The 10,908-nt window shown below is 38.6% G+C and overlaps 1 protein-coding gene across 1 annotated transcript; it reads right to left on the bottom strand.

Annotated features, from left to right (window-relative positions):
• Positions 1–1,355: 1,355 nt before the first annotated feature.
• Positions 1,356–2,297, bottom strand: LOC144227756 (olfactory receptor 52E5). Its single transcript, XM_077759497.1, has one exon. It carries the CDS (start codon positions 2,295–2,297, stop codon positions 1,356–1,358), a length of 942 nt encoding a protein of 313 aa, XP_077615623.1.
• Between the last annotated feature and the right edge of the window lie 8,611 nt (positions 2,298–10,908).

The raw sequence follows: 10,908 nt of genomic DNA, 5'->3' as shown, positions 1-10,908 counted from the left end.
GAGTCTCTTATGATTTGCCACTCTCTCTGTTTTTATCTTATTTTTCCTTCCCTTCCCATATGTTCACCTGTTTTGTTTCTTAAATTCCACATATGAGTGAAATCATATGGTATCTGGCTTTCTCTGACTGACTTATTTTGCTTAGCATAATACTCTCTAGCTCCATCTATGTTGTTGCAAATGGCAAGATTTCATTCTTTTTGATGGTTGAGTAATGTTCCATGGTGTATACATACTACTGCTTCTTTATCCATTCATCCATTGATGGACATTTAGGCTCTTTTCATAATTTTGCTATTGTTGATATGCTATAAACACTGGTGTTCATGTGCCCCTTTGAATCAGTATTTTTTTATCCTTTGGGAAAGAACTAGTAGTTCGATGGCTGGATTGTAGAGTGGTGTTATTTTTAACTCTCTGAGCTGCCTCCATTCTGCTTTCCAGAGTGGCTGCACCAGTTTGCATTCTTAACAACAGTGTAAGAGGGTTCTAGATAGGGTCCTTGTAATTCTTTGGGCTTTCTAGTCTCCTGACAGATAGACCCTCTGACCAAGGTAAAGGATGAGGGTCATTAAGAGCCCCATGCACTGAGGTAACCCAAACTGGAACCCTCACTTCATACCAGTAATTATATACTAGAATTGGGTTTAGTAAGCTAAACCTACATGTGCTAGAAATAACAACCACACTACAAATACATTTGTTTATTTATTTCCAAATCTTTTCATGTTTTACAAACTTTAAAGATTTTTTTCAACTCTTTTTTTTTGAGTTCACAGTGCCAGATTAATATTGCTTTATAGCATTTTATTGTCTTGGATACTGAAATTCAAAGAGCTTTAAGTGAGATTCTCAGGTTAAGTCTTCCAGTCAAGGGCAGAGCCTGAATTTAAACCTGGCTCTTAGGACTCTAAGTTAATTTCTTTTGCAACTGTATCCTGCTTGATATTGATGAAATCCCACACCACTTTAAGACATGAGCTTCACCTTCTGACATGTGAATGAAGAGAAACTCAGTGTGAAGGAAATTATTCAAGGCAGTTACTGGCGCCATACCTTTTTGCAAACCTTATTCTCTCTTTAGGAATTTTGTAATATCAATGGGGTTTAAATGTGAGTGTTTTGTTTTGTTTTGTTTTTGTATTTGTCTTGTGGCAAAGTAAAGAGATAGTTTTGAAATCTTTGAGCTATGCCTTCCAGTGGTTTTATAAATTGGGAGGAATGGGAGAAGTATATTGTGATTGGCCTATGTGGGAGTGCTGGACTTTTACAAAAATATTTCCAATGTCTACTTCTGCTTTGATCTTATTATTATTTCTCTAACCTGTCATAAAAAATCCTCCTAGGGCTAAATGTCAGTAGCCTTTAGGGTAAAGCATTCTTAGTACACGCTCTCTTATCTGTTTTGTCCTGACCCCATAGATAACAGGGTTAAGAGCAGGGGGAACAACCACGTACAGATTAGCCAGAAGAATGTGGATGTAATGAGGGATGTTGTGGCCAAAGCGGTGTGTCATGAAGGAGAAGAGGGCTGGCAGGTAGAAAGCTAACATGACACAGACATGGGAGCCACATGTGCTGAGTGCTTTGAGCCAGGCATCCCAGGAAGGGAGGTGGAAGACTGCTCGGAGGATTTGAACATAGGAGAACCCAATTACAGAAAGGTCAATGTATCCCACTGAGAAAGCAATCAAGCCATAGACAACATTGACCCTAATATTGGCACAAGCCAACTTTGCCAAACCCATGTGTTCACAGTAGGTGTGAAGAATAACTCGGACACCACAGAAAGGCAATCTCAGGATGAGAAATATGAATGGAGTCACAAACACCAAAGTCCTGACTATGATGACTATGCTCAGGATAGCTATCACCTTATTGGTGAGGATCATGCTATATCTCAGAGGGTTACAGATGGCAATATATCTATCTATGGCCATGACTGTCAGTACCACAGACTCCAGGCCAGTACATATATGGATAGTATACATCTGTGTGATGCAAGCACCAAATTCAATCTCCCTGAGATTGAACCAGAAAATTCCTAGCATCTTGGGGATGGTGGCTGTGGACAGGCCAAGATCAGTGCAGGCCAACATGGCCAGGAAGTAAAACATGGGTTGGTGGAGGCTGTGTTCAGTCTGGATCACAAACAGGATAGTGATGTTCCCTAGGAGGGCTATCAGATACACTACAAAGAAGGGGAATCCAATCCAGATGTGCACATCTTCTAGTCCTGGAATCCCCACCAGAAGGAAGGAAGGGGGGTGAAACTGTGTATTGTTGGAATGCAGCATATTGGTGGGAGTTGATTATAGATTCATTTCTTGCAGGAGTTTTCTTGCTTCCAGGGAGAGACCCTAACCTCTTTCATAGAGTGTTGCTTATTTTCTGGAGAAACAAAAAATCTGTTCTTTAATTCCATAATACAGCAGAGAAGGCCTAGTGAGACAATATGAGGCACAGTTAAAAAGACACTCTTACTTCAAACCTACTTAGAAAACCATGTAAAAATTTCCAAATACAGCAATCCTGCATATTTCTTACCTTCCATGTTTAAGGAAGAAACTGTATATGGCAAATTTTCATTATCAGTTGTGTCTGTTAATCAGAATGCAAAGCATAAACAAGATGGTGTGTGTGTGTGTATGTGTGTGTGTAATATCACAGGACTGGGAGTGAGATGGATGGTTCAGGGCAATGATACTTGGAAAAATAGACTTGAAAAATTAAGTAGATGCTGTTTGGGAGGGAGGGAGCCCTGTAAAGCAAGGGACTGGATAGCCGGTGTTTGGATCTGAGCTAAGGAGTGGATTAAGAAATTTAGACACATTGGGAAACTATTATATGATTCAAGCAAAGTAATACCCCTCCTAGAACTACAAAGTCCTGTCATTCAATAGGCTAAATCACACTCTCATTCCTAAACAGTTTAACACTGGTTGTTCCCAGATATTTTGAAGAGCCTGTTGTGATTTTTGATCTTCTTTTTTGCCTTCTTTATGTTGGATCATACTAATGGACAATCCTTCATGCTGCCTGAATAGTGACATTATGTCTATCTGTTTTTACAGTTAGAGCAATACTAAGGCCAGATACTTGCCTCCATTTGGGAACAGGTTAGGTTATATTAGTGCTGTAGCTAGCTTCCCTGATATAGTGATAGAAGCTAATGTGTTGAAGCTGGAAGCAGATTTAACAGTGAAATCTGTCTGGTGTGCCTTGTGGTTGAATCTGTGTTGTAACTGGCCCTGTGCCATGGATGTAACCTGTAATATGGTAGAGTCTGTGGGATTCTTGGATGTGTGCAACCATTAGAAACTGTGCTGTTACAGGGTGTATTCTGTGGGGTGCTCTGGGCCATGGGTAGAATACCTACAGTGACTGGGCTTGTTGAGTGTGGGCACCGCTACATCTAAGGTAGGCCCATATGTTTTGCCTTGATGTTCCTTTGAGAGTGCAATGAGTTCTAATATGGTGGTACCACCAATTTTACAGAAATAAAGTTCCCATGACATGGTATTAACAGAGGCCTCAAAAACTGCTTTGGAGTTATAATGATGTCTCATTTGGATTGGGATTTGCTCATACTGTGTGTAATTTTAAAAAATAATGTGCTGTAGAGTTGCTTTCAAAGATGTGCTATAATCCTGCTGGAGGAGGGAAAACACATTATGAGGTGTTCACTCTCTGGATTGTGTTGGTCTAGTCTTTTCCTACCTTTTTAAAAAGTGTTTTTATTTTATTTTTGAGAGGGGGAAGGGGCAGAGAGGAAGACACAGAATCTGAGTCCAGGCTCTGAGCTGTCAGCACAGAGCCCAACACAGGTCTCAAACTCACAAACTGCCATATCATGACCTGAGCCAAAGTCGGACGATTAACTGACTGAGACACCCAGGTGACCCCAGTCTTTTCCTTCTAATGAGGTCTATCCCATGAAAGTCAATATCCACACCTTCCACCCCACCCATTACATTTAACTAGATTCTCCTTTCTATGCACCTTTAATATGTCAGAGAAATCTTTTCATTTTGCTTTCTAATGAGAGGAAAAATAACTCAGGTCGTGTTATGAAGAAAAAAGTCTAGCTAACATTATGCACCTAGTACTTGCTCAGTACTTTGCAAGTATTATTATACATAAAGGTTAAAACAGGTCAGAGATCGGTACCACTATTTCCCCATTTAGAGAGAAGGTAAATGAAGCTGAGGCTAAGGGATTAAAATTTATACCCAAATTAATAAATTTTTTTAAAAATTTTAATGTTTTTTAAATTTATTTCTGAGAGGGAGAGACAGCAAGAACAGGGGAGGCTCAGAGAGAGAGGGAGAAACAGAATCTGACAGCACAGAGCCTGATGCAGGGCTCGAACCCACGAACCGAGAGATCATGACCTGAGCTGAAGTCGGCCGCTTAACCGACTGAGCCACCCAGGCACCCCTACCCAAATTAATAATTGCCGCCATCATCAAATTTTAAAATTTGGAAATTGGGAGTGACAACACTGATCATGTGGGCTGGTCTGAGAATTCAAAGTTGTAGACATGTGATGCTGCTACTCTGCCCTGCATAGAGATTCTACGCAAATGTCAGCACTGAGGAAGAGGAGAAGGAGAACTATTTCCTGAGACCACCTCTTTCCATTCCACTTGCCACTTCCTGCCATTAGTTCCCTATTATTTCTCATGCAATGTACTTATTTCTATTAATGTGTAGTATCTTTTCAGTTACAGATATTTGAAAACTGTGAATAACTTATTCATTATAATTACTTCTTCTAATTAATTATTAAGCACTATTGGCTCTGTTTTTGAAATTTATACATATTTATATTTTTATCTTCATTTTTCCCCATCTTTCATTTTTATTTTCACCAGTATACCTTGGCTGACCAACATTGTAGAACTGATCTATTACCAAGTTTTCAGTTTTTTTGTTTCCTCCCATCTACTGCTTAGAGAGGGACCGACGATAAATACCAATATGATAATCATGCCCCTTTACTTGTGGGATGTAATTACTACTAGTTTAAAATACTTAATTCCTCCATGGCCATTTTGAAAGATTAAAGAAAATTAGAGGTTATATATCACAATAGTATTAATTAGGAAACTATAGAGAAAATTTTATTGGCACAAAACTTAAACTTCAGGGCTAAATGATTTAACCTATCAGTGAAATTGGGAGGAATCTGGAATACCTAAATTTGGTGGAAATAAGAATGCAATGGGAAAGAATTAGCAAAAGGAGCAAAGCTTGTGTTCAAGTTTAATTTTATATATTCAGCTGGTTCCTGTGACTGTAAGCACAGGTGTGCTTCTGTGATATGCAGCTTTGAACTCAATGGCCCTTGTTTCTAAACTTAAGATCATGTGCTTATTACAAGAATTATATTTTCTTGGGGCGCCTGGGTGGCTTAGTCGGTTGAGCGTCCGACTTTCGCTTAGGTCATGATCTCGCGGTTTGTGGGTTCGAGCCCCGCGTCAGGCTCTGTGCTGACTGCCAGCTCAGAGCCTGGAGCCTGTTTCAGTCTGTGACTCCCTCTCTCTCTGACCCTCCCCTGTTCACGCTGTCTCTCTCTCTCTCCTAGAAATAAATAAAACATTTAAAAAAATTAAAAAAAAATTATATTTTCTAAATTGTTAGCTCTAGAGAATTATATTATTCGCTTGAAGTTTTAAACTTCTTGAATGTATTCACTAACATTGTCACAATTAACCAATTGTCTCACAATGACGTAAATGTTCTTGTCATAATTAAGCTGAACAACTAAAAAATTGTGTAGGTTCTCCTGTGAGTGAAAAAAATCATTTCTGGACTCAAGTGTCTCCTTTTTTAGCAAATGTGCCAATAAAATAAAAATGTTATTTTTATCAGATTTATTATCATAAGCAAGTGAAATCTCCATCCTCTGAGCTATGAGCCAAATCTGGGCAACCACCTGCATTTGTAAATAAAGATATTTTGGGACAGAAATATTCTTGTTAATTTGCATGTCTTCTATGGCTGTTTCCAACTTACAATAGCAGAATTGACTAGCTGTGATCAAGAACTTCTGACCAGCAAAGCTAAAAATATGTATTCTTTCTCCCTTTATAGAGAAAGTTTGCCAACTCTGACATATAAGAATAAAACTATGTGAAAAAAGTCAATATTTTATAAAATGGCACCAAATACTCTTAAACACAAATTAGGACCCACCTATGTAGTCTTACCTCTGGACTTCAGTTAAATTGAACTTTGTACTTTCTGAATACTTTCTTCTTCAGGTCTTCTTATTTATTCCAACGAGGAAATCTTCCCTACCAGCTCCAATCAACAAAATAGTTCTTAGCCCAGATTTAATGACTTACCATCCACAATGCCTTCCTTAATTGACTTATTTCAGGATTACTTATTCTTTTTGTTATTTTTTCCAGAAGTCTATCTATCTCTCTGTTATGTTAGTTATCACTGGTTATCAGTGGTCCTCAAAGTGTGTTCTTAGGCCAGGAGTATCAGCATCATCTGGTAATTTCTTATAAATGCAAATTCCTAGACAATATTCCAAACCCACTAAACCAGTAACTCTGGGGGTGAGGCCCAATAATCTGCTAATAAACCCAGCAGGTGATTCTCATACCCACTCCAGCTTGAAAAACTGTTAGACATTTACCACTAGGGTATAATTTCTTTGACATCAAAACCAGTGTCAGATTTATCTCCATGATATTATGATATTTTATAAAGTGACAGGCTGTGATCATTAATTAGTGGCAAGCACTAATTAACAAATGAAAGTCAAGTAGAAATAACAATATTTCTTATAATTATATACAGTGTCTTAGATTGAATTCCACAGAAACAGAACTGGGATATAGAATGGTGTGAGGAAGGAATTTTGAATTTTCTGGGGAAATATACTTGTGAAAATGTCAGTAAGGTAGGATTAGTTCAAAGGAGAAACTTACCTTTTGTGAGGTTACATCTGACACCTGCAATGATACAGTGGGAAGCTCTGGAGCTGGAATAGCCCTTCTAAGTTATCCCACAATGAAGCAAGGAAGCCAGTTATCTGAATGCCTGTGGTATCTAGTCACTGACCATGGGCCACCCTGTGTGATGGGGCACAACTTTAGATGAGTTAGTTCCTTCCAGGGTAGGGTGCAGATGTGAGCTCTCACAATCTGATATTCCCAGCAGCCGAGGGATAGTTGGGTAGGTCCTAAAAAGCAGATTTGAGAGGGATACCATAGTATATGCTACAAATGACATTATGTCTCTTCTCTCTTGGCCTTATCTTATCCTTTAGTCTTGGGAAACTTCATCTTTTCTTACTTATTTTTCTTCATTTAAACCTCACATCTCACTGTCTTCTTTCTCTACTTGCAAATATTCTCTGCATCTCTATGTTTGGAGCAAAACATTAATTTGCTACTCTCTGTGGCTTGGAATAAAATTCATGTTTATTTCTAATTCAACAAAAACACCTTTCTTTTCTTTTTAAAAAATTTTTAAATGTTTTATTTATTTTTGAGAAAGAGATAGAGAGAGAGAGAGCATGAGCAGGGGAGGGTCAGAGAGAGAGAGAGATACAGAATCTGAAGCAGCCTCTAGGCTCCGACCTAGCTGTCAGCACAGAGCCTGAAGCGGGGCTCGAACCCACGAACACGAACTATGAGATCATGACCTGAGCTGAAGACGGATGCTTAACCGACTGGCCCACCCAGGCACCCCCAAAAACACCTTTCTGAGATGCATCAGACATAATCTCCACTTTCAATGCAGGCGCACATGCGCACACACACACACACACACACACACACACTTAAGTGTACTACAGAAAGGCTTACAAATCTCAGTTCACCCTGAGTAATTATCTCTTGAGAATACATGCCCTGATTTTGTTTTTATCTGGGCTTGAGACTGGATCTCATACAGTCATTAAAACTCCAACTTTCCTCTTATCTGGAGACTAGAAATAACTAATGATAACTGGTTGTGGCATGCCTACAACTAGGGAATGACAAACTGTCATCTATTAACGACCTCATCTTCATGAAATCTTCTTCTTCAAGAAGAAGATTGGCCTTTAAAGCACTTCTTTGTATTTTTCTTCTAACTCTCAGAATACTTTTTGGAATGTACTTACTCTTGTCTACCTTTATCTTTCTCTTAAGTAGTACTCTGTCCTTGTCTGCAGTCTCTACTCACCCAGGTGCCTCCTAAGGATGATTCCATTCACTTTCCTAACTGTAAGTACTATATATTTTTTTCTGGTGATTTTCAAAAATATGTTTCTAGAAGATTTCTTCCCCAGTTCACTATACATCTTCAAGTACTTTTACAGGATGTCTGCCCCAATTATAACTAGGGCACATCTTATCCACCAAATTCTGTAGAAGGTTGATCATCTCTACTCTGACACCATTTCTCCTCCATTTTCCACAATTTTAGTTAATGGTGTTATATACACAGTATCCCAGGCAAGAAACCTTGGAGACATCGTCCATATTTTTCTCATCTTTATATTCCTTTATGCTTCAGATCAAAACAATCATCAAATCCTGGAAATTCTCCATTTAAATACAGTTATCTGTAACTGGGCAACCACTAGGTGCCTAGTATTAGTGTTTAAAGTACTGGGTGGGCAAAATTAATCAAATCCAGGACCTGTTCTCATGGGCCATGTAGTCTAGTGAGAGACCAACATAACCAAGTACATTTAAATAGTGTAAAATAACAACTGGGCTACAAAAAAGAGACACTGTATACCAAAGCTCATTTAACCTGACCAGAGTTCATGGGGAATGCTTTCCTGAAAAAGTGTTAACCAAATTGATAGCTGAAGGATAAGACTACAGTAACAATAAGTAGAAGAGAGGAATGAGTGGAGAAGAATACTTCTAATTAATGGAAACAGGAAGTGCAAAAACTGAGTGATGGGATCATGTAGGCACTTGTGGTTAATTTTAAGGAATTTTCTCTTCATACTAGAAACAATGAGAAGAAACTGTGGTATTATAAGGTACAATGTAACATGATCTGATTCGCATTTCAAAAAAAATCACTCTGGTTCACGGTCAAAAATGTATTCAAGGCAACAAGTGCATTTGTAATCAGATCAGTTAGAAAGTTATCACAAACATCCAGGTTGGAGATGATGTTATCTTGGAACATCAAGCTGGAATGGATTGCTGTAGGTAAACAGTTTAATAGGGTTAGTCTTCAAAAGTAACTATCAATTTTACTTTTCTTCCCCTTTGCAACAATTGAGTAAATTAAGACTTCCATAATATTTTATCTTAACTTTTTCTATAATTTATCCCTCTTCACCAATGGTGCTCAATATTTTTCCTTTTGAAAAACATATATCTTATCAATATATCCTGTTAATAAAAAGTGATTGAGAATCAGTGGTCCACATCCTAAGAGAAAGGAGCAAGGGACCCTGTGTCCCTTGTGCTAGGGGAGAGGGATTGAGAGCTCACATACAGTTTGAGAAGTCCTCTGTTCACTTCTTATGGTGGTACTCAGGGTGGGCAGGGGGGTGGAGGTTATTTCACGTGGTTGGGTTTGTTATATTATTCTTGCAATAAAAGATTAAGCTCATGTATCAAGGTTCTAAAATCTTATAGATTGTTACATTTTCTAATAACTTCTCCCAATGACTTTTTCACCTTCTGAACTTATTATCATCTGCAAACTTACCACTACTGCCACCCTCTGTCCTCATCTATTATAGAAGTTCCCAGTTATGAATCCTTTAATTCGTTTAATGAGTATTTATAGAGTGCTTACTATTTGCCAAGTATTATTTCAAATGTGGGCATGCAACAGAGATTCAGTTGAAGTCCCCAATTTCATTGAGCTTAAATTCTACTAATGCCACTATTTTGCTTTCCACTGGCATAGTTATCCTTCCATTTTTTACCAGTCTTTATAGGGAAACTTTCCAAAAGGCGCTTTGTTATTCTAAATATAACATAGATTCACAATGAATCCAGTCAATAAGCTTTTCAACAATTAGAAAAAATTATTGTCTGTTGAGGTCATTGCCTCTTTTGTAACCATTATGATTACTCACTCATGTAGGCATCTTCCCCCTTTACTAATTTTTTCTGTTTAATAAGCACTTCCATGTATATTTCCTAAGTTTATCTTCACTGTAACTCTTTGGTACTCTCTCTTCTCCTTTTCTGAACCTCTCTTTTTCCTTTCAGACACTCATATTTCTGGTAAACTATTGGGCTTCTACGAGAGACTGGCTTCCATTCTTTGCAGCAGAATTAAGTAACCTCTGTTCCAGGTTCCCAGGCTTCCCATCTTTCAACCTATATGTTCCCCTTCCTTAAAAATGCTGTAACCTCCTCTCACTAGGAGGCTGTGCCCAGTGTAAGAGATTCTCTTCTGAGATGACAAAATAGAAGCATGTAGGGAAAGGAAGACTTCATTTGGGCCAGCTAATGAGAGTTACCATTGATATTCCCCTTCATGTTTGACTATGACATTCTTTGTTATATGTTTGTATCCATATATAGGCTCCTGGGTTTGTTGATATCAGTTTATTATTTAGCACTGTATTTTGTGGTGTATTTTTGTGGGAATGACTGATGTGTAGCTAAGAATCCAGGTTGTTCTCAACACTACTCCTCTCTCTCTCTCTTGCTGCACTATTTGGAGATGGCCCCAGATACAAAGACTCTGGCTGAGCCACCAGAGTTTCCTCATCACATGGACCACTTTTGTTACTGCCACTGTGACCCCTCTTCCAGCATAAACAGGAGCTAACTCACCTACCTCTGCCCAGCATCTGAGAAGTCATTTGCCAAGAACTGGATGTCACAGACTGCAAGCTGAGTGTGACTGAGTTCTCAATAGCCAGGGCCAAGGACTTATATAAGAACCTAGTCTCCTGGGAAGGGCCTC

This window comes from Crocuta crocuta, unplaced genomic scaffold (assembly GCF_008692635.1).
Source record: "Crocuta crocuta isolate KB4526 unplaced genomic scaffold, BGI_CrCroc_1.0 scaffold43, whole genome shotgun sequence".
NCBI classification, from domain to species: domain Eukaryota; kingdom Metazoa; phylum Chordata; class Mammalia; order Carnivora; family Hyaenidae; genus Crocuta; species Crocuta crocuta.
Note: the sequence above shows the minus strand (reverse complement) of the source record. Positions and strands in the feature narration are given on the sequence as shown.

What these genes read in the sequence shown, in the direction of transcription:
- LOC144227756 (XM_077759497.1), bottom strand. Translation starts at nt 2,297, where the DNA reads ATGCTGCATTCCAACAATACACAGTTTCACCCCCCTTCCTTCCTTCTG.